Here is a 25,046-nt window from a genome sequence, read left to right on the forward strand (position 1 = left end):
AATAAGAGCCACATAAGATTGATTTGCCTATAATTTCTAGGATGAAAAAGTTATCCCACAGATGCACCCTGGCTTCTGATTAAATAATGAGGGGTTATTCATAGTCATTTCTTCACTTCTTGATCTACAGTTAGAGTTGGGATGCTTTCCCCACTTCACTAGAAGCCACTTTTATGTTGTTGTGATGTTGTTTGTTTTTAATAAAAGACCAATGCCAACTTTATCAAATTTTGCAAAGCTCAAGTGCATTTCCCAATACAGGCGTTTCCTCTGCAGCCTCCTCCCCGGTGTCGATCTGACATTGTTTGCTCGTCTAAAGCCGTCGCAAGTAAGGAGAGGACCCCTTAATTTAAAAGCCCCACTTCGGTTTCCCTCGCTTTCGGTTAGGAGCAGAGTTGTCCGTCACCCCCTCCCGATTCATCACTTCGGAAACAACGATCCGCGCAGTTTCTTTGATTCGATTTTCCCCTCCTCTTCGAGGTCGCTCTGACCGCCTCTCGAAGCAGCAGGTGGGAACGTGGGAGCGCTGGGCGGCTCCACTGTCGCCATTGCCTTTGCCAGTCGCCGCGGGTCGGTTCAAAGGCCGGCACCCCAAACTTTGGCCGTCGTAAGCACCATGGACAGCGATCTCCTGCCCCGCGTGGACGCTGCGAGTTTCCGGAGCCTCTGGCAGCGCTTCGATTCTGACGGTGAGTGAGAGGCGGAGGAGGATTTTGGGGAGGGGGGGGGCGTGGGGCGAGGGCGCGGAGGCTTCCTCGGGGCAAAAACTTAATTTGGGGTAAAGCCTGTTTCGCTTTTCTCTCGGCTTCCCCTAACGGGCCCTTTGGTTTGATTGAGATTCACTGCTCTTTGGGGTTTCCCCCCTTGTCCTGAACTTTTATCTGCAACCCACCTGCTTCACTTTCCAATACAAGATGCCCTGTCAAGCTGCGAATGTTTTTGTCACTGCTGGAGACGATTAATCAATGGATGGCCAGCTCGTCTGTTTACTCCTGAATCGTTTTTAATGACTCATTACTCACAGGGACCGGTTTTCCTCCCTCGTTTTGGCCCATCGCTTTGCTAAACTCCTAATGCTTGCAGTTTTGTCTAATGTCTATGTATATAAACCTACTACTACAGCATGGCTGTAGTATTCTTTTTTATCCTTATCTACTTCCCCCTTTTATTGGTATTATTATTATTATTATTATTCTCTTTGTGGCTTTGCATGTACCCTGAGTGCTTCATTACCGGAGACATACTCTTTGTGTGTTGAACCACAGATGGCCAAATAAAGTATTCAATTCAATTCAATAAAGTAAATAAGTCATACATGAATTGCATATGGGGGAGAAACGTTTTAGCAACAGAAGGGCTTACATGCCTCTCAAACTCCTTTGACATACAGGCTTGATTGATTTATGGTGATGTCAAGCATTGGGCTTGGGATTCATATACTTATTGCATATTATAGTAATATAGTTTATTTTATTTTATTTTTAGACAATGGGTACATAGAAGGAAAAGAGCTTGATAACTTTTTCTGTCACCTGCTTGAGATCCTGGGCAGTAAAGTAAGTACTCCATCATCTTACGTGCATGTAAGGATGGCACGAACAAAAGCTGGTCCAGCTTATTCCTGGCTGGATTAAACATAGCAGAGCTAAACATCTGTTCTGGGACTCAGTTGTTTACCATGAACCATTGGGGAGGAGAATTTGTTGTTCCACTCATCCTCCACTAAAATAGGAGGTTGACTTTTTAAGACTCTCGGTGCAGAGCCTTGGTTATTGTTCTATGCTATACTTGATCATGATGAGGGTATTTAACCATGTCCTTACATGTATCTCTTACTGATTTGTCTGGTAATTCCTACCGCTAAAACATCATTTGCTACCTCCAGAGTCTACTTTGCTTCCTTTCAAAACAATCTCATTACTGCTCTGTGTTGACTCTCCACATTTGCCACCAACCCAGTGGTCATATTTCAGGCATAAGGCTCACCTGTCCTTTTCAGGAATCTGTACCACCTGTTTAGTTTGATTAATGAGGGTGAACCAAGAGGCTTGTGTATCCATAGAGTGGATAAAGGGAGTTGTAAAGCAGATGTTCTGTGGCCCATGGAATATGTGGTAACATTAGTTTTACAGATATTGCACTCTGGGTTCCAAAATAAATTAATATCGGATTTATACTGTACTTGGATGCAAAGTTCTGTAAATAAGGTCCTGCACGGTTGTTTTATTTCAGCAAATGTATTTTCCTTTTATTTTAGTTTTGATTGCTTCCTGTTCAGAGTACAAAAAGAGATACACAGTCCCACTCTGGTCTACTTTGCCTGTCCTTGAACATGTAGAGTTTTAATTTAAGAAATTACAAAAGGTATAGGCAATACTTTCATTACATTAGCTGTGTATTTATTTACACCATAGTGAACAAGACTTTTCCATTTCAAATCATTGCTAACCAGGCAACTTGTTGAAAAGCAGAAATGAAGGAAAGCTAAAAATAAACAAAGGAAGGCTAAGGAAGATAAATATTAGCTGATGTAGTGAAATCAGTAGATGGATTTTATTTTTTCTTTAAAAGAGGGGTCATGTTTCTAAGTACATGAGGTCAGTTGCCCTCTCTGGAAGTGTGTATCCAATTTTATTTTTGACCTCTCTGTTTTCAGAGGCGAGATCTCCATGAAAATTGGCCATTTTAGCTGAGCATGTTTACTATGCTTTACATGAAATGAAATTTTGTAGAAAGAACAATTTTCCTTTCCACTGAATGGAATTATAGTATCATTGCAGACATTTCCCTGGTCATGAAGGAGCCAGAATACCATGCTTCTAAGTTTCAGTGCCTAAACATTTCTGGTAATCTCATTGCAATTGCAGGATCCTAGTTTGTTAGAATAGAATAACAGTTGGAAGGGACCTTGGAGGTCTTCTAATCCAACCCCCTGCTTAGGCAGGAAACCCTATATACCATTTCAGACAAATGGTTATCTAATCTCTTCTTAAAAACTTCCAGTATTGGAGCATTCACAACTTCTGGAGGCAAGTTGCTCCACTGATTAATTGTTCTGTCAGGAAATTTCTCCTTAGTTCTAAGTTGCTTCTCTCCTTGATTAGTTTCCATCCATTGCTTCTTGTCCTGCCCTCAGGTGCTTTGGAGAATAGCTTGACTCCCTCTTCTTTGTGGCAGTCCCCAAGATATTGGAACACTACTATCATGTCACCACCTATTCCTTCTTTTCATTAAACTAGACATACCCTCATCAAGCTAGACAAACTAGAAATTTGAGAAGAGACAAAAAGTTATTGACAAGTGAAAGGAGAACACAACATTTCTTGTCTACCAATAACATGATGAAGAGGATAGGTACTAACTAGTTATGCTGAGAAAAGTTATGTGATACCTACCTTCTAACAATTAAAGAACTTGGCATGAATGAAGGCCAACAGCAGCGAAATAACAGACAATTATGATTTCATGTTGATGGGTATAGGTGGACAGAAAAGCCACATCCAGACTAAATTTCTGATTAACTTTCTAACCAACCTTAATGATTAAATAAATGGACAGGCTTGAAGAACTTCTGTAGGACAAAATAACTTTTACAGGAAGGATTAAGTAAATTTCACCACACCTGATTAGTCTGTCAAGTTAGCAAAGGATATACTGGTATGCTTCCTCTGCCATATCTGTTTGGTGGGTGAGACACATTTATGTATATTTTCAATATTGCTACTGTAATATTAGATATTACTAATGACTATAATCCTATAAGTGGAGAATGGGAGATCTCCTCTCTTCTTTACAATGATCTATTCAATCTATGATTATTTTGTAGACTATTTTGGAAACATAAAGGTGATGCAGACAGACTTACCAAACAACCTAGCAGGGTTATTGCGAGAAAGAATAATCGGCTTCTATTTCTGTGCTTTGGAAATTTAAAGGACATCATGCAAGCAAATAAATACTAATGTGTACACTGAAAGTTGTCTCTGTTTGAATAGCTAACAGTTCCATAATTATTATTTTTAACCTCTCCCTGTTGTTATTTTACCCTTAGTGACCAATGGAGTCTCTACTTGTTGCTATTTTTCCCATTTCATTACTCTAATCTGTTCTCATTTTGTGTAAGAAAAGCAACCCCAGCTGGGAAAACAATAGAATGACAGAGTTTGTCAAGCGTGCAAAATGAAAAAAGGAGACAATTGGATGGTTGAAGACAATATGAGCAATTGGGAGGGTGGTTTTTAATTGGCAAGATGGACTGAGGAGTCTTCTTGTGGTTTTCTATCTACGCTTAGCAAAATTTCATTTATCTTTCCCTCAGGGTTGTTGACAGATTCCTCCTCCCTTAAAATAGCCAATCTTCCACTTTGAAACCTTGACAGCTGGGCTCAGCTGTTCCTGGTTACTGTTTCCATGTACTTTAAAAGGAAAACTAGCTATTTGTTTTGAAATAAGAATAGCGGGTTAACCAGAAAAGATTTTGCATGGCCTCACTAACAGGCTCACCCGACATTCTGAGTTCAAACAGAACAAATAGACAGGCTCCATCCAACATTTTTCATCAACTGGCAACTAATTAAGTGCACCTTGTGCAATATCTACCAACATGGAACATTTGAGCTTTTGAACTCTGAACATATAGATTAATCAAAAATACATTTTCTATTAATATATTTTTAACACCAGTGTAGGGCATTGTATACAAACATTTCTAGAAAAATATGAAGGTGTCATAACCAAGACAAGAAAACTGATGCCCACTTATGGAAGGAGTTAAAAGAGAGAGAAATAGGATTCCTCAAGAATATCATATAACGTGCATAACAGAAAGTGTAAGGAAAGAAAATTCCCTAAAGAATCCAGTCTGCTAATGGGTTACATTTCTTGGCATTTCCAGATTTGTAAGGTGTGGATTCTTTGATGGTGAAAACAATCCTGAATATGTATTTATTCATTGTCTATTTGAGTTAATTTTGATTCCTGGTGTCTGCCTGGACTAGGCAGTTTTCCCAGCAAGACTTTTGGAAGTGGCTTGCCCCTGTCTTTTTTGCAGAGTTGAGAGAGATTAGTTGCTCACCTAAGTTCACCCACCTGACTTTGTGCCTATGGCAGTACTGGAACTCACAGTCTCCTGGTTTCTAGTGTGGTGGCCTTAAGAACTACAACAAACTGGTACTTGACTAATGTTACTAGAAATCTAATTTTGCAATTAGAATTAGCTACATATAATGACATCATTTAAAATATTGCTTGCAAACTGTACACTGCTAACTTGTTGATAAAAATATGTTTAAGTAAAGAATATTTGCTTCAAGTTACAAGTTACATAAACCAACATACACATACATACATACACATGCAAGGGTAAATTCTTAGTTGGCTTTGAGTTAAAACATACGAGCCTAATAGTTAGCAATTTTATATAAAAAAGGAAGCTGATGACTTCAGTTGAATATGTTCTTTTCTGCTATCCCTTTTATAGTATAATTTTCAAAGCCTTAAATGATCTTGAACTCCTTTTGCAGTTTCCTCTTGGAAAGTCAAGCTGGAAGTTTAAATTATAATCATAGGTGCTATTTTTTAAAAATCAACCATGGGAATCAACCCACTTCTTTGTTATACTTTCTGAAAGATGCTTCATTTGGGATAAAAATATCTGGAGGTATTGGGGTTTTCAAAATCTTGTTTCCATAACTCTTGGAGCATAGATGAGTTTTACCAATAGATAATACTCCAGTTTTGGTGTTCTCTTGACTAATTTAAAGGCCATGCATCACATGTTTGGATTTGCTTATTTCATTTCTATTACCTGTTTGTCATCCAGGATATTCTATAATCAACAATTCTCACCAATTGTTACCCAGTGTACTGGGACATGGCATCAAATTCAAAGGGTCCATGGGTCTCCATTGGAGAGCTCAGGGGCAAATGATGACATGTGTACAATGGCATCACACAAATGCTGTGACTTGTGCCAGTTGTTGGAAAGCAAGTTTGTAGTAATGGCATTTAAGTCATGATATTCTTTTTGATATCATCATGGTTTGCTGTCAACACCACCACTGATCTTCAAGGCCACTTCCAGTCCTTACGTTCAATAATTGTACGAAATTAAGGAGGAGTATTAAAATGTATGCCTTAGAATGTGGTTCCATATAACACCCTAGTATTTGCATCACTCCAATTCATAAATTTTTAAAGTTGTTCCAAAAAATTCTGCCTAGGATGAAGCTCACTTGATTTTGAAGTCAAATATCTTCAAGATGGGATAGGAAGCTGCCACTCACTTATGTCAGGATTCTGGCAGTGGCCCTAATTAAATCATGGGCTTCGAGCCAAGTTTCAAAACCTCCAGTCCAGAGGATTTATTAGGAGCTAACATGATGGTATGACCTGTGTGTAGCCGATTCTGAGACATGTAATTCACTGTCACCCTTGACCCTTGTTTTCCCCCACCTCTCTGGGTGTATCATAATTCATATTCTCCAACTGAAACATGTCCATAGCCAAGCATCATCAATCATGTTCTCCAATTAGAGATTTGCATGGCAGAAACTCTAGTTGGTTAGTTATAATCTTTGCAAGATATGAATGGAATGCACTTTAGGATTCCAAACTGCTGCACTGCTCTTTCATATCCTTTCCCCCGCTTTCTGTTGGCAACTATAAAACAGGCATAGAAAATGTTTTATGAGTTGACAACTTAATTGTTTTGCTTAGCAATAGAAATTTTGGGCTCAATTGTCATTGTAAGTTGAGGATTTTCTGTAATTGCAGATGGGTTACAGCTTCTTATTCTGTGCTACATATGTGGATATATGGTTGTGTGCTGCTCCTCCATTTACAAATGTCCACAAGATAATATAGCAAGTATATTTAATTGGGAATCTTCATTAGCAAAGCAGATCAAATTGATTTTTACTCTTTTAATGTTAAAGTTGCTCTAAATCTTTTCCTTTCAGTACAGAGTACTAATTGGAAGTCTTCAATGGGTGATTTTGAAGAAACATAAAAAAGACATACTCATAGAATGTCAGTTGTAACCAGATCATTATTATTTTTTTTGTAACAGAGCACCTTTACAGAAGAAAAGGTTCAGAGGATGAAAGAACAATTGATGTCAACCTACAATGTAACTAATGATGGACGCTTACAAATACAAGAGGTACTTGCCTCTTTTCTTCTTTGGGGACTTTAGAAAATAGCATAGATAATTGAACACCCCCGAGAGCCAGTTTTAATCATAGGAATCTCTTGTATCTTAGACATTGCTGCTGTTGTCTCACTTCAGCCATGCCTGATTCCTGTTTTTGGAAATAATCCCAGCAGGAGTATTCACAAGACATGGTCAAAAAGGTTAAGATCACAACCACAATGGTATGAGCTCTGCCCACATTTTTATGTGTGCACTCATGTGATACCTATGAAAAAGCAGGAAGAGCTTTGAACTCATCATTGTGGCTGTCATCTTGATTTTTGACCATGCTTGCTAAGCAGCCCTGAATCCTGTAAACACATAGAACAGGGGCATTGGGAAGATTAAAAAACAAGGTCAGGAAGATGCTTGTATGGTTGAAGGTCCATTCCTTTTTTATATGTGCCACATGTGTGAGACACATTTAAACAATCACAGGGTCAGCCCTCTGAACTTTTCTGATTGATCTAATATAGATTCAGGATACGGATTATTCTACAATGATAATAATTTATGTTATTTTAGCTTGCGAATATGATATTGACTGAGGAAGACAACTTTCTGCTACTTTTCCAAAGAGAAACTCCTTTGAATAACAGCGTGGAGTTCATGCGGGTGAGTAAGAGAATTCTTGCTGCATGTTCTGGTTTTTGAAGTAACAACTGTTGTTGGTTTTTATTTCACAATGCACTGCCTCAAATAAAGTAAGTACTGGAGGATTCAGTTTGTAAAAACAGAATGTATTTTTGTGATAAGAGGAGCTAAACCTGAGACTACTTCTACTCTTTCCTTCTGATACCAAAAAGTAAATTTATCTGGGACAAAACGATAGTGTTGTTGGAAAGGAGGGAGGCAAATCATAGGTAGGCAAATATCAGCAACTTTTCTTCTATAAAACTTCCTTGAGATGCATCTTGAACCACCGGCCCATCTCTTTTTGTGTTCTGTAATACATAATCTCTTGTTTGTGTATGGTTTGCTGTGAAATGACAACACATGCTTCTTGACATAGGTACCCTACCCTACCCTACTCTACCCTTTTCCATACCATACCACACCATACTCCTTTCTGTAGCTGCTTATTCAATTCACAAATTACAACCTTATCTTTCTTTAAAGCAAATATAACCACAAAAGGACTGTGTGTCTTGAACTGTGAAAATGTCAGCCTTTGGCTTAACAAGCTGCCGATAGCAGAAGGTTTAATGGATAAGGCATGTTTACTTCATATGGGAAGGAGTAAAAGCCGTGTCTATTTTTCCATGTAGTTTAGTGATCAAATTTCTCTTATTGAAAAACATGTTAGCAACATGCTGGCCCTGTGCTCCATAGATTCTTACATTTAAAAAAAAAACTAGTAAAAAATAAGTTTTTGGTCAATAAGCTGAGAAGGACTCAACAGCTTTAACACATCACCAAGAAGATGCCCAATTTACCCAGCTTTTGTATTGAGATGTATACTGGATACTGAGATGTATTTTGTAGACTTCCAGAAATTATTATCATTTATCATCCTGTGAAAATAATTCTACACCTGGTTAGAACAGATTTTTATGGGTTATCAGTTTCAGCTTCAAAATGCAGTTTGAGATAAGCTATCTTATTTGCATAGCAATAACCCTGGCCTGGATGTGCAATCATGGAAACCACGTGTCCATACTGAACTAGCATGTCTGTAGTTTGATTTCTTTTCATGGAAAAAAATCAGTAACACAAACAAGTGAGACCTGTAATAAAATAGGCTAGTGTAGACTAGAATATGTCATGGACAAAATAAATGGAAAGCAAATAAAATGGAGGCTGCACCCTTTTCTTCCCTGCCTTTCAAAGTTTGGGTTCAATTGTGGTCAGTTGAAACTACCTTTATATGTAACCTTCTTTTTAATACTAACACTCTTTCTTGTGATTTGGCAACTAAACAATAGACAGTTTGGTGAAACCGATCTAATGAACCAGATTAACAGAAAATGTTCTGTTATTTACTTTGCTTTTTGGCACTACAACCTCTTCTTTAGGCTTATGCTAGCTAAACCTGTAGCACTGTAATAGTCCTAAGAGAAATCTGTCAAAGGATTTATTGGTGAGGTTGTGATGTTGATTCAAGGACATAATTTGTAAAGTACCACACTTTTTCTTTCCCACAGATTTGGCGTCATTATGATGCTGACAGCAGTGGCTTTATTTCAGCCGGTGAACTCCGAGTAAGTTCTGGGCTTGCTGGAACTGTATCCAGAGGCTGCTTTTGTTATTAGCTACACTTTGATTACCTTAGCCCATTACCTGTACTAAGCAGAGTTCCAGGTAAGCCACCTTTCCCAAGGTGGCTGCAAGCTGCAATTAAGTTTTCTTGGGGGTGGGAATAAATCCCCAAAATGAATAGGCCCACAGCATGCATATAGATAAGACGTGGATGTTCTGTTTCTCTTTGTGGCAATATTCGCGGGTTAATTTATTATTTCCCTTACCTTTCTAGAGCAGTTGTTTTCTCTTTAAAATAGTGGAAACCTGCTGTGCCTATTTTCAACTCCAGAGGCAGAAATGCCTCTGGAAGCCAAAACAAAGTTGCTCATCCATGAATTATGCATGAAACTTGTATGAATCCAGCTGAGTCATGTGTATTGTTCTAGGATGAAGCTGAAATGTAACTTCTACCCTCTTTCCTGAATTTAGGATTTTTTGCAAGATCTGTTTCGGCAGCATGGAAAAAACGTTCCCGAGGCAAAACTGCAGGAATATACTGATACCATGGTAAACCGAAATTTCTTCACTATTATTCCTAGCATTATAGTAATTCCTAAATCTTTGAGGCAGCCTGAAGGATTTTTTTACAGCATTTGGATGTGTGTAGCAAAGGATGAAAAAGAATATTATACAGTACATGGAGCACACAGGATTTAAGGATCATTTCAAACAGTAATCTTCTACCTTCAGAAATATAATGCAAAGGAAAAAAGGTGGAAACGGTAGAGCAAGAGCAAAGAGAAAATGAAGTAAGGAGAACTCTGAGTTCTCTCACAAGAATCTTTCAATTCTGGAACTCTGTATTTTTCCTTTAGGACAGAGACACGGCATGTGCCCAGTAATATGTCATTTTTAGACACTGTGCTGGAGGGAAAGTGTCATTTGCAGCCGATGCTTTTTGAGCAGGGGCTTCCCACATAATTTACCCAAAATTGGGTAAAAGTGGCTTTTCTTTCAGCAGGGACACACAAACTCATCATCCAATCCCAATTAAATAAGACCTTTCTGATAAAAAAGGATCTCAGTAAAGAGGATTTCCTGATAAGTGGTTTTGGGTAAGGAAGAAAGGGCTTGGGAAGTCCTGCTTGTTGGGGAAGGATGTTGAGGAAGGATGCTCATATTCTTGTTTTAAATCAAAAACATTCTTTCAGCCTTTGGGGCTTTGGCAACAGCTTGAAAGTGTAAAGGGTGAATGCAGAATGCCAGCAACCAAAAGTAAATGTTCAGATGCAGGATATTAACTGAGGCTGGCTCAGCAACCACATTCATCCAATGTTATTGTTATTATTTCATCTTTATTGGCTGCTAGTTTATTCCCATGCTCAGTTTAAACTGCTGGTTTGGCCTTTATAGTGCCAGCAGCACAATATATCTACTTAGCATTAAAAGCCACTAATTTCTATGATTTTATATTCAAGTGGCACTCACTTGAATACAGATTACCATCTAAATGGCCTAAGCATGTAAGCCTTTTTCATTTCAATATTTCTTTATAACGTATTTTTTAAAAAGCTCAGTGGGAACCAATGATCAGGAACACTTAACCCAAAGACATGTTTAGTTCATTTAGTCCTAGTTATTATTTTTTTCATTATGTTTTCTTTCCATGTATCTAGCAATTTTTGAGATATTTTATTTCAATTATGTTCAACTCATTAAAATATATGCAAAAATTTTTTTTCCTGGATTAAGGACTAGGATTATTAGCAAACAGAGAGAAGAAGTCTTGAGTATCTTTTATTACATTTCACTTCCAGAAACAGAACAAACCTTTAAATAAACCATTGATTACATGACAGATTTTAAATTGGGCAGGCAAACTTTTTAGACCTAAGGGAGCAGCACACAGACACAAAATAATTCAGTCCTTTGCTAAGATCGTTGGAAGAAACTTTTCCTCTCACGTTTAAGTGAGATACATATGGTGATCACTCAAAGGATAGTTTTTCTAGTAGTGGATCCCTTGGAGACACAGCCATAGTGTGTTCCTTCAGCTACTGGGGAGGGGAGGGGCATTCCTTTGCAAACCTTTATGTGTCAGTAGGATGAAAGCAGTGGTGGGATTCAATTAATTAAGAAATACTGGGTCTGTGGGCGTAGCTTGGTGGGCATGGCTTGGTGGGCGTGGCAGGGGAAGGTTGCTGCAACATCGCCATTCCCTCCCCACCCCACTAGCCTGCTTTCCAACTCCATTCTCCTGCGCAGGGCAACGAAAGAAGACCCAGCCGATCAGCTGGGACTCGGGAGGCAGAGAATAGATGAAGGAGGGGCCAGTCAGAGGTGGTATTTGCCGGTTCTCTGAACTACTCAAAATTTCTTCTACCGGTTCTCCAGAACTGGTCAGAACCTACTGAATACCACCTCTGGATCCAAGGATGCTGAACTAAGCCATAGTGCCATCATCCTAGAAGTGTTATCTGCAAAGAAAAAGCTTTAGCCACTGAACTAAAAGGACCAAGTCTATCACCCAAGTACTCACTATAGGGGCATCATGTCCTCTAAGCATAATGCAAAGCTATGCAAATCCTCTTTTTATTCGTGGCTAGCTAAACATGTACATTGTCCATATTAAGTGTGTGGGAGCCGAGAGTATTTTAAGGGTGCTAATTAACTGATGAATTGCCAAAATATGTGACTGGTGCACTGGCAATCAAGGAGAGTCTGATCACATTAATATATTTCTCTAAAAGAAAAGGAAACTGAATTTGTAGAAGTTTGTCCTTGCTGATGTTGATGAAAATTTTCAGTCATCCAGGTAGAATTGTATCATTGCTCATCTTTCTAATATGGCTCTCTATGGTCTTTGTAGCAGTCAAGGGTGTCAAACTCGCAGCCTGTGGCCCGGATGCATCATATGCTGATCCCGCTCCCACCCCGTTTAGCGAAGGCAAAAAAAGTCCCAATACATCATGTGACACCGCCGTGACGACACGAGTTTGACACCCCTGGTAGCAGTGCAGCTCTCTACAAATGCTATCTCCATTAATCTGAACATCCAGATCTATCTTGAATGCCTTACAAGCCATTCAGATATATTTGATGGCCAAGTAGTTGCTAACTCTATGGTATGACTTTTAAAGGACCCTGGTATTTAGCATTCTGCAATTCACAAAGCTAGGTTTTGTCTATGCCACATGCAAGGAAAGCTCATTACTGGCATATTCATCTGCAAATCATACTACCTACCCTGCCAAAATAATCATTTTCAGATTAAGGCTATTATTATTCACTGGCTAAAATAGCAAGTCATGATACCCTGTTTCTCCAACAATACGGCCTCCCCCAATAGGAAGTCCCAGCATGTTTTATAGGCATGAAATGAAATTAAGCCCTTCCCCCCAAATTAAGGCCTATATTAAAACATGCGAAATGGGGGGGAATGGTGGGGGGGCTTGCCATTAGGAAGTACTTTTGTTGCACACCTGGATATGGTGCTGCCTGCGTTGACCCCGATACGAAGTGCCCCACCAACGTCGAGGTCAACATCCAAGCCGTCGCCGCCCACCCGAAGATGCAAGGGGGGGAAATTAAGTCACCCCCGAAAAGACGGCCTAGCCATTTTTTCGGGGCTCAAAAAAAAATAAGACCCGGCCTTATTATATGAGAAACACGGTAATATCTGTCCAACTGTCAGCAGTGGGCTTTCATTTCCAGTGGACAATATGCTTCCATCAGATATAGCAGCCCCTTTTACCTATGTAAAAGGTAGTTTTTAAAACTTTTTTAAAATGTGCAATTTAAAGAAAATGGAGGAAAGTCGAGAATTAAGGATTAATTCTCAGCTACCTGGATGATGAGAATGTTCTCCATTTTTGTCCAAATAGTTGATGAGTAATTTAGTTTATTGCATCCCTGAGATATAAAATAGCGTTTGAATGATAAATTGTTTGGTTCCTTCATAACCCCATGCCATCATCTATTTAGCTTTTAAAATTTATTCTACTGCAGTAGGAGACCACTTCCTATGCACCTTGATACATTTAACCCATCAAAAAATTCTGGGAAGAGTTTTAAAATAAAAGGAAAAGATACACGAGAAAACAATCATGTTGTTTGGGACAGGTTGCTAAAACATAGTTTAGCCACTGTAGCTGTTAAGGCATCAGAGTAGAAACCAAGAAACCATGCATAGTCCTGCCTTAGGCATGAAAGGTAGTTGGGTAACTTTGGGCCAATTTCTCAGCCCAAGCCATTTCACAAGGTTGCTGTTGTAGGGAATACAGGAGGAGGAAGAAGTATTAGGTACACTTGCCACCTTGAATTATTTATAAAAATAATAAAGATGGTGATCGAAATGATAAGGAAGGGCGTGGTGGCCTAGTGGTTAAGATGCTAGACTTGTCAACTGGAAAATTGACTGTTTGAGACCCAAGTGCCACATGACAGGGTGAGCTCCCATTCTTGCCCCAGCTCCTGTCAGTTTGAAAGCATGCAAATGCAAGTAGATAAATAGGCACCACTTCAGTGGGAAGGGAACTGCTCCAGGCACTTCAGCATACAGTCACTCCAGCCACATGACTACAAAAATTCTTCAGACAAATGTTGGCTTCCTCAGTTAAGAAACAGAGGTGAGCATCATCCCCTGGAATCAGACATGACTGGATAGGGGCAGGGGTGGGCTGCTGGGGGTTCGCAGGGGTTCAGGAGAACCCCTAGCTAAGATTCTGCACAGTTTGGAGAACCCCCCAAATCCCACTCCTGGCCCACCCCGCCCCACCCCTCCTAGGAGTCCCCACGCAGCCTGTTTTGGATGCAGGTAAGTGCAAGGTGCACACGGAGGCTCGGAGAGGGTGAAAAATGGGCCTCCCAGAAGTTCAGGACGTTTCCAGCTTCCAGAGAGCCTCCGGAGCCTGGGGAGGCCATTTTTGCCCTCCTGGAGGCTTGAGGAAAGCCTCTGGAGCCTGGGGAGGGCAAAAATTCCCCCCCCACCATGGTGCAGGAGGCCAATTAGGCCACGCCCATCCAGCAATCGGGCAGAGAACCCCTTGCTAAAAATTTTGAAGCCCGCCCCTGGATAGGGGAAACCATTACCTTTTTTATAAATGATAAAAAGAAAAAGAAAGCTGCTCTCTCTGCAGGCTACATGTTGTTGTTTCTTTATTGTAACAGTTATGAGAGAGGACTTTTGCTTTCAGTTCAGTTCAGCCCCTAATGACAGAACTGACAAACCTAAGTAAACCTGAAGGAGAGGAAAGGACATGTGATGAGTAAGAGTGACTGTTTATTGACAATTACCTATTCCACTGCACAGAGAAGTGAAGGCTTTTGAGCTTTCCAGAAGAAGAAGAAAAGGGAAAAGAAAAGACGTGAATTGTAGAAGAAGCTAGGCTCATATTCACAGTAGTGAATCACGATTCATTACAATGGAACCGCGTGATGATCTCAGACAATGAACCAGGTGCAAGAAAAGAGACAATAAAACCCTCATCTCATGCAGTGTTGGTATGATTTCACATGAGGTTGCTGAAACGTCTTACTACCCTATTTCTCCAACAATACAGCCTCCCCCAATAGGAAGTCCCAGCATGTTTTATAGGCATGAAATGAAATTAAGCCCCTCCCCCCAAATTAAGGCCTATATTAAAACATGCGAAATGGGGGGAATGGTGGGGCGGCTTGCCGTTAGGAAGTACTTTTGTTGCACACCCGGATATGGTGCTGCCTGCGTTGACCCCGATACGAAGTGCCCCACCAATGCCGAGGTCAACATCCAAGCTGTTGCCGCCCGCCCGAAGATGCAAGGGAGGGGAAAATTAAGTCACCCCCGAAAAGACGGCCTAGCCATTTTTTCGGGGCTCAAAAAAAAAAATAAGACCCAGCCTTATTATATGAGAAACATGGTAGAAACGGCCCAAGGCTTGTAATATCTCGTTATTTCATATGATTTAGGCATTTTCATAGGACAGCAAGCGAGTTTTCTCATCACTATTTTGAAAATTTGGCAATGCCCTTGGGATTCTGGTGAGAGGGCACTGCCTCACCAACCCCTAGTTTTCTGTCTTGGCAATAGTAATAGCACTTGGACTTATATTCTGCTTCACGGTGCTTTACAGCCCTCTCTAAGCGGTCTATAGAGTCAGCATACTTATTGCCCCCCACAATCTGAGTCCTCATTTTACCCATCATGGAAGCTGAGTCAACCTTGAACCGGTCAAGATTGATCTACCGGCAGTAGGCAGAGTTTGCCTGCAGTACTGCATTCTAACCACTACACCACCATGGCTCATTTTGCCATTCTGATTACTGTAAAAAGTTCATTACGTGTCCATTCCAATAGATCAGTGAAGACTTCAATAGAAAACGGAGTTGCTATCCCAGGTCGGTCCATTAGTCATCTTTTGTGAAATGAGGCCAGGTGTATCCTTACATTGCAGTTGATAGTTGACATGTTTCTGATTAATAATCCATTAATGTTCAATAATGGGAACTGCTAGAAAGTTAGAGATCTCATGGTGTCAGAGTTTGATTCCTCCTCCTGTTGACGGTTTGTGTGGCACGTTATGAGGGGATATGAGGGAAAGATAATGAGATGCAGAAACTGGCAATTTGTAAGATGCAAAGAGAAAGAGAGAAGCTGCTCACCTGATCTTGGGAATACCTTTGCAGAAGGACCATTATAGTTACCACTCAGACTGTATAGTGCAGGGTGTCCAACCTTGGCAACTTTAAGACTTGTGGACTTCAACTCCCAGAATTCCTCAGCCAGCTGGCTGAAGGAATTCTATTTATTTATTTTTATTTATTTGATTTGCCAATTGTTTACAAGATAATAAGTATAAATGTATACATAGTTGTGAATACATGAAATGGTTACATACAAGAAAAATAAAAGAATAGGAGAAACAATAGGACAGGGACGGTAGGCACGTTGGTGCGCTTATGCACGCCCCTGGGAGTTGAAGTCCACAAGTCTTAAAGTTGCCAAGGTTGGACACCCCTGGTATAGTGTTTGTAAAAAGCCTCCATTAGTTACATTAGGGGCAGAGGTGATATTCAGCAGGTTCTGACCAGTTCTGGAGAACCAGCAGTGGAAATTTTGAGTAGTTCAGAGAACCAGCAAAAACCAGCTCTGACTGGCCCAGCCCCCATCTATTCTCTGCCTTCTGAGTCCCAGCTGATCGGCTGGGTCTTCTTTTGTTGCCCTGCACAGGAAAACAGAGCTGGGAAGCAGGTTAGTGGGTAGGGAGGGAATGGGGATTTTGCAGTATTCTTCCCCTGCCATGCCCACCACACCCACCAAGCCATGCCACGCCATGCCCGCCAAGCCACGCCACCCCCCACCAAGCCACCCCCACCAAGCCACACTCACAGAACCAGTATTAACCATTTTTGAATCCCACCACTGATTAGGGGTGTTCAATCTTGGCAACTTTAAGACCTGTGAACCTGTGGATTTCAACCCCTAGAATTCCCCAGATGGAATTCTGGGAGTTGAAGTCCACAAGACTTAAAGTTGCCAAGCCTGGACACCCCTTAATCTACATCGTGCGCTCATCTGAGAAAAACTAAATCATATGCTGTAGGAGTGCAGGCTAATGATTTTGAGACGGCACTATCTTCTAAGCCACTGAGCCTGAAGATTAAAGGATAGAAAGATGAGATACTATGCAACATATGGATAGGATCATATTCCCCCTTCCCCTGGGATGTGTTACAGCTTTCCTAATGGTGGCATTAATAAAATAAAGACTAAACACTATCCCAGTTTTGAATATTTTAAACCTGGAGCTACGCTGCGCAGTTTGCCAAATCGCTTTTCCACATATAAAAAATTAAATCCAGCTTCTCAACCTCCTTTTATTATAGTTTATTCCATTCACTATTTCCTTCACTCTTCCTTCTTTTCCTTTCGTTCTGAAAAAAAGCACAGCCTTTCCCCACTTCCCTTTACCCTTTTGTTGTTTTTGGACATAACGGCAGGAAAAGGGCAGCAAAAAGTAAACCAAGCAGCAAGAAAGGAAATGCTAAGAATACAACTAGAATATACTTCGGAGCGCAGAGAAAGCTTTTTATATTAATAAATATTGATACTACGAGACTGAAATTTCTTAATTAAATCCCATTTTTATGCAGACAGAGCTCTTTGGCAGCGTCATATGTTTTTGGAAGGCTCAGCAAGATAATGGATAAGGATCATTCTTCTGAAGGCCTATGGCAGGGCTCTCCAAACTTGGCAATTTTAAAACTTGTGGATTTCAACTTCCAGAATTCCCAAGCCATGACTGGCTGGGGGATTCTGGGAGTTGAACTCCACAAGTCTTAAGGTTGCCAAGTTTGGAGAGTCCTGGCCTATGGCTTCTAAGAACAAATTCAGAAGACCTGCTCCTGCAAGAGTGCCCCCCAAAGTACTAGAACTACTTCTATCAGAAATCTCTGGCTGCAGAACTCTGGGCCATGCTGGTAGAAATGTCTGGGAATTGTAGTTCCAGTACTAAGGATGAAATTCTGGGGCAGGCTGTTGTTGACATCTTAGGCCTATGGTGTTTACATAGGTACTTACCCAGGACTCCCAAACAATACATAATAAAGTCTTCCCATAAGGATATCAGATGCAAAAACCTCAATTTTCAGCACTCCCCCATCAATTGTTCCTTTGCAATTTACATTTAATTCTTGATTTGTCTCTGCAGTTTGTTAAGGCTTATCCAATTATCTTATCCCAAAATTACATTCTTAGATTTTTAGCCTATCTCATCCTCAAAGGCTTTAGGGCTGCAGGTTTATACATGCTTTCCAGAGACCAAGCGCTCCTGAAGGTAGTAGCACATTCTTTTGAATCAACTAGACTAAAAAAAATAAAAATCCATCAATTGTTAGGGAAAAATTGGAAAATGGAAGAAAACAGGTATATATTTATTCAAACAGGTATATATTTTATTCAACGTATTCAATGCCCGCTAGCTGAAGGAAGCATCACAAAACATTATTTTAAAGTTATGACTTGAACAGTCTAAATATCCCTGGGAGAAATCTATGGTAGACTTTTGAACATCTTTGGATCGTCACATAACCAACCATTTGTCTGCCCACTGTCACTCAAAGTAATTTGAGAGTATCATTCTGATTAGCAAAATGCTATTGGTTTGGGGTATTGGGATTTTTTTCTTAGCTCTCCTAGTATTAATCATTTCACTTCCACTATTTGCGTTGTAGATGAAGCTCTTTGACAAAAATAAAGATGGCAGACTGGATCTGAATGATCTCGCAAGGTAAATATTCACTTCGAGTGGCTTCAGCAATTTACCTCATGTTGTGCAGTTACTGCAGGCTCAGGACTTGCTTTTCCTGGAAGCAGGGTGACAATGCACCATATCACAAACTACTGCTTCCAGAAATGTCTGTTAAATTCCTGTGAAATCTCCTCTTTCTGAGCTCTGTCAAGCACCACTGTCTATTTCTGTGGAAATGAAGTCTCAGAAAATAACGGTTTGGCTCTTTCCACTCAGGATTTTAGCTCTTCAGGAAAATTTTCTCCTTCAATTTAAACTGGATGTAAGTACAGGGAACTTGATTATTCTTTTTTTTTTCTGTAGTTTTTTTTTCCCCCTCAAAACTAATTCCTCTCCTACATGTTCTTTGATTTAGGCTTCCAGTGCAGAAGAAAGAAAGAGAGACTTTGAGAAAATCTTTGCACACTATGATGTGGTAAGAGTTGTATTATTAGTATTTGGGGTTACTGACCCTACACCAAATGAGAGTAGCCTGTTTTATGAATGGCTGTCCTTTATTGAAAGATAATTCTCAAATACTCTATGCCTAGTTTAAAGATGAATTAAAGATAATCATTGCAGAGGAATTTCTCCATCATTAATGAGTCTTATTGAGCTGGCATGCAAATTGTGGGTGTCTGTGGTTGTCCCCATGCAAATGTAATTTGCATCAAAATTACAGAATTCACATTATTTGCACAATCATTGCTGCTGTGATATTACTGTGACCTGTACCAGTCAGTTAAACCAGGGGTCCCCAACCACCGGGCCCCGGACCGGTAGTGGTCCGTGGAGCATTTTGTACCGGGCCGCAAAGAATGAATAATCGTGATTAAAATATATATAAAAATATGTTTTTGCTTCCGGGTGTCTTATTTTGAAAGACAACCACTTCCGCCCTCGCCTAACTTCCACGCTTGACTCTTTGGCACGTATTTATCCTGCATCAGCAATGCAAGCTAGCCCTCGCAAAATGAGTTACGGGTTCATTGCAACAGGTGATTCACAAGCCCCACATCCACTCTGTGTAATATGCGGTGACAGATTTTTGTTATTGGAACCTTCATGCCCCTACCCAGTCCTTGAAAAAGTGTTTCTGCATGAAACTGGTCCCTGGTACAAAAAAGGTTGGGGACCACTGAGTTAAACTAAAAGTCACTTGGTTATAATTCTTCACAAAGGATAGAAATGGATTTTGCTTTATTTAAATGATGGTAATTATTTTTAAATGTAAGTGTGTATACAAATCTGTGTGTACATGTATAGTTGCAGAGATTATTATAGCTGCTTTGCTGGGCAAATGGATCAACAGGGCATTATCCAAACAAATGCTGCTCTTAATGGAGGGCATTTTCTGCCTTCCATTATTTAAAATGTCAAACATAATGTTTTGTTTTTTTTAAATTTGTTAGGGCTGTGCAAACTCTGCAAAGAGGTATTTGGCAACGAGCAAGAATCTGTATCTATTTTGTAATCATTAAAGGAAGAGGGTTTTTTTGGGGGGGTGTGGAGTTGGCAAGGATCATGAGTTGCTTCAGAAACAGTTCTTGGCTGTCTTCCATTCATAATCATTCTTTTTTGGTCCTCTAGATACAAATGCAGATAATTCTGGTCTGGCATTGTAATACGCTTTAGCCAAGTACAGATGAAAACGATAGGCAGTGGGAAATTTCTCTATCTGTGAAGGTTTTCCATGTCATATTTCATTTCATTCTTTCATTCAACCCATTCTTTCATGGGTTGGAATTGCATAAAGGATCTCCATGAATAGATGAAGATCTCTAGCTTTCAAAGCCAACTGCCTCTACAACAAGAAGCAGAACAATAGAATGATGCAGAGGAGGTCAGCATTTTTGTTTCCTCCTTTTGTTTGCACAGACGACACACATTTAAAGTTTTTGTAGAAAGTGTATGACTCTTATTGATCTGGTCCACCAAGAACTTGATGCTCATATCCCATTAGTCTTTAATATGGCACAGTTCTTGTAAGATTTATGTGGTCTACTTGTTTTCAAAGCTGACAGGATAGGAGTAAGGCAATAATCTTTTTCCTTATGGATTCTGGTAATTTTCTTGTTTTTTTTTTCCTCTTTTCCATGAAATCCTTCTTACTCTTACAGATATAGCTTCCAAGATTGAGTACATTATTGCCAGAAGAAAGAGCAAAGTATGTAGATAGACATGTCAATGTTTTTACTCCACAAATGTACATGATCTTTATATATTCCAGAGTAAAACAGGAGCTCTTGAAGGTCCAGAAGTTGATGGGTTTGTAAAAGATATGATGGAGCTTGTCAAGGTAATTTATTGTTATTATGTTTTTTGCCTGTTATTTTTAACCAAAAGTTGCTGGCAGCCCTAGATCAATTAGAGTTAGACCACCTGTGAATGTTTCAGTTCAGCTGTTTTAATGATTGAGCAAAATAAGCTGCTTCCATTTTCTTTTTTATGGAAAGTGAAGAAGAGAAGAATGGGAAAATGTTATGCAACACGAACTTTTGCATGCATTACAGCTTGTCTTGTTCAAATTATCCATACTTCCTCAATTACTGCCTTTCCCCATCCTTCCTCCCAGACGTAAATATTTGCTGGTAATGTACTGACTGTGTATTTCAGTTCCACAGAACGTATTTCTTCCAATCTGATAACTTCCTTTATGCTGGATTACATCGGCCATTACCCTTCAAACATCAAGCAATTACCTGTTTTCACTAGGGATAATAGGAGTTCATGTTCAAAACATCTGGAAGAGCCACAGTTCAAGAAGTCTGTTTCATATTATATGTTTTTTTTTTAAATTAAATCTATTACCCTGCAGTACAACTCCATTATTTCTCATGATTGCAGCAAATGATATAACCTTGCTGGGCTAGGAGACTCAGACCTTGTTTATACTTGAATAAGGGACTTCAAAGGAATAGTTGTAGTCTAAGCTGGTTAATGAAAAAACAACATAGAAGAGGCAGAGGCAAGGTCTGGGGTAGACTAACATCATGCCTACTGGTGTGTAATTCATCTTGGCAATGATGTGTTGTTCCCTTGTTATGTTCAATTTTATGTTATTTCAATTTGTCTAGATTTTGAAGGTGTTGTATTGAGTTTAACTTAAATTAATCAAATCAAATAAAGAGATTGGATGGGCTTAATGCTAAAAATGACTATTTTGTTTTCCAAAGTGCACTTTTATCTCTTTCTTTTTCTTTATTTTTCTCTCTCTCATTATTGTTATAGCCCAGCATTAGTGGTACGGATCTGGATAAATTCCGAGATATCCTGCTTCATCACTGTGATGTGAACAAGGATGGAAAAATTCAAAAATCTGAACTTGCCTTATGTCTGGGGATTAAAAATACCCCGTAGGCATTTATATGCTTTTTTCTATGATCTACCTGTTTTTTTTCCCTTTTGTGTAAACCTGTGGAAACAATTGTGAAATCTTTTTCAGTACTATATAATAATAATCTGCTATACTAAACTTAGAAGAGAGGGTGATAAAGGTTAAGGATGTTCAGTTAGCAAGTATGTAGTCACAAGTATGTATTTGGATAGAAAATGTGATGAATAGCAACTGGTTCTGTGTTGTTCAAATGAGATATTATCTCTCATAGTCTTATACATTGTTGATCAATGAGAAAGTTCTGTGATTGCTACAACAAGAAAAGTTTCTGCTGTTTATTTTGCTTTTAATATTTTCATTCCCTGGGATGTGTCCTTTAACTAGTGTTCCCTTTGGTTTGTTCCTTTCTGCTTTCAAGTACAGGGACGCGGTGGCTCAGTGGCTAAGACGCTGAGCTTGTCGATTAGAAAGGTCGTCAGTTCGGCAGTTTGAATCCCTAGCGCCGTGTAACGAAGTGAGCTCCCATTACTTGTCCCAGCTTCTGCCAACCTAGCAGTTCAAAAGCATGTAAAAATGAAAGTAGAAAAATAGCGACCACTTTGGTGGGAAGGTAACAGCGTTCTATGCACCTTCAGTGTTTAGTCATGCCGGCCACATGACCACGGAGATGTCTTTGGACAGCGTTGGCTCTTCAGTTTAGAAACAGAGATGAGCACCACCCTCCCCAAGCCAGAAACGACTAGCACGAATGTGCAGGGGGACCTTTACTTTTACTTTCAAGTATGGTAGACGGAGTCCTCAACTTACAACTGTGATAGAGCCTACCCGTTATGGCCATAAGTTGCAACATTCATAAAGTGGAGCTATCATGTGACCAACCCAATTTTACAACATTTTTGCAGCACTCGCTAAGCAAATGTTCAGTGAACCTATTGTGGGATGTTTTTTACCCTAAAACACACAAATAAATCCCAGTTTTCAGCAAAAACATCATAAATCATGATCATGTGACTGTGAGAAGCTGCAAGCAACTGTATATGCAGTCTACTTGTCAAGTGCGCAAAACGTAGTCACTCGGTTGTGGGGGGAGATAGCTGTCAAAACTTTGGAACTATGTCGTAACTTCAAATGATCGCTAAGTAACCGGTTATAAGTTGAGGATTACCTATACGGCCTTTGAAACTCACACCGTTTTGTTTGTTTTTGTTAGAACATTTACAGAAAAATAAAACACAACAGCTGATAACACAGACTGGAATCTAAATTATTTATTACATATCCATAAGTTCCTGGATATACTATGTGTGAAGATCTTCGTCTTTTTCATGCCCTATCTATCTCCAAAGGCAGGAGGAATGACATAGCTGGGAATTATGAAGGTCTGTTGGGAAGCAACAATGAAAAGTATTTCTTTATACTTATTAATTTTGAAAAGCTATTTCATTTTCCTATCATTCAAAGAAATTCAAAAGCTTTGTTTGGTTTATAACCTATATAAAAGTAAATAAAAATAGCTAAGGGGCTCCTTAGCAAAGGTCTCACTTCCATTTTTTTTTATCCTGCTTTCCTGATAAGTTGGTGTTGTAGAATATTATTTACATTCCAGCAAATTTAGAAGATCCAAATGAACTGCTAATAGAGAGAATGTGCACTTATACCTAAGCAAAATTATACAAGGAAGAACAAACATCACAACACGGTTTTAACCAATATCAGCAATGTAGCTATTTAAAAAATCAGGTTAAAAAAAAAATCTCTCAGGCTATCATCATTTAAATTCACGCCAAGTTAATGCCACTGAAAAGAAAAGTTTTCCCAAATTTATAAAGGTCCTGAAAAAAAAGAACAAATTAATGTCCTCTTTAAACTTAAGGAGCTGCAAACGGGAGAGACATGTGCTTTGCTTAACTGATGTACCAAATGTTCATAACACAAGGAACTTAGTATTTTGTGCCTATATTTCACACTCTGCTTGGTTGCTTCTTTCCTATAACTAGCCAGCTGTACCTCTGTTTCTTTCTTCCAGGAGCTTTTCATTGTCAGCCAAACATACCTACAATTTTTTTAAAAATCAGTATTGTTTGCTTAAGTACTTAATGGAACAAAATAAGCTCCACTTTTGTGGTATAATGAGCTTTGTTAATGCTTCTCAAACAGCAGTAATGCCAAGAACCACAGTGAGAGGAATTGAAATGCTGGGCTAGATTTCCAAACCGTGGTGCACATCCCATCAATGCAGACTCAGTTGTTCACTGGGATAGATTTCTTTCTTGCATTAAAAATGTTATTGTATCTTAGGATAGTCATTCAGTTACGTTCTCCCTTTCTGTACATAACTAATGCTATTAATGCACTTAACTGTGAACATCTTTCACCCTCAAAGCTGACACCAGACACAGCATTTAGAAAAAGTCAAAGAAGTAGTGCAAGATCAGAGGGCGTGAAGAGACCTTCTGACCAGTGGTGGGATTCAAAACTTTTTACTACTGGTTCTGTCGGCGTGTCTTGGTGGGCATGGCATGGCTTGGTGGGTGTGACAGGGGAAGGATACTGTAAAATCTCCATTCCCTCCCCACTCCTGGGGAAAACTTACTGCAAAATCCCCATTCCCTCCTTATCCTGCTAACCTGCTTTCCAGCTCCATTTTCCTGTGCAGGGCAACAAAAGAAGACCCAGCTGATCAGCTGGGACTTGAGAGGCAGAGAATAGTTGGTGGCAGAGCCAGTCAGAGGTGGCATTTGCTGGTTCTCCAAATTACTCAAAATTTCCATTACCGGTTCTCCAAACTACTCAAAATTTCTGGTACCAGTTCTCCAGAACTGGTCAGAACCTGCTGAATACCACCTCTGGTCCTGACCCACAGAATTGCCAGGTCAGACACAATTAACGTGGGCACCTTAAACATGTAGTTCTATGACATATACTTTTTATAAATAGACTAGTTCCATGTGCAGAACTCAAGACCTTGACCATTGATATATATGTGCTGGCTAAGAATTATAATACATGACTTTAACGTGGTGATAAAATGCCTGCTTCCTTGCATTGTTTACAAGAGGGGTGTCAA

At 39.6% G+C, this 25,046-nt stretch overlaps 1 protein-coding gene across 2 annotated transcripts; it reads left to right on the forward strand.

Annotated features, from left to right (window-relative positions):
• The first annotated feature begins 504 nt into the window (after window positions 1–504).
• Window positions 505–23,222, forward strand: SCGN (secretagogin, EF-hand calcium binding protein). 2 transcript variants are annotated; one of them, XM_026669894.2, is made up of 11 exons: window positions 505–689; window positions 1,486–1,556; window positions 7,070–7,162; window positions 7,718–7,807; window positions 9,337–9,393; window positions 9,863–9,940; window positions 18,587–18,642; window positions 18,880–18,925; window positions 19,019–19,078; window positions 20,873–20,941; window positions 21,874–23,222. In XM_026669894.2, exons 1-11 carry the CDS (start codon window positions 617–619, stop codon window positions 22,000–22,002), a joined length of 822 nt encoding a protein of 273 aa, XP_026525679.1. In that variant the 5' UTR covers window positions 505–616; the 3' UTR covers window positions 22,003–23,222. The 2 variants fall into 2 exon arrangements, with proteins under 2 accessions (XP_026525679.1, XP_087817545.1); XM_087961419.1 differs by lacking the exon at window positions 9,337–9,393 and having other exon boundaries at window positions 567–689; window positions 21,874–22,126.
• The last annotated feature ends 1,824 nt before the right edge of the window (window positions 23,223–25,046 follow it).

This window comes from Notechis scutatus, chromosome 3 (genome assembly GCF_049901735.1).
Source record: "Notechis scutatus isolate UNSWTSFEM ecotype Mainland chromosome 3, rNotScu1.2, whole genome shotgun sequence".
Taxonomy (NCBI): Eukaryota; Metazoa; Chordata; class Lepidosauria; order Squamata; family Elapidae; genus Notechis; species Notechis scutatus.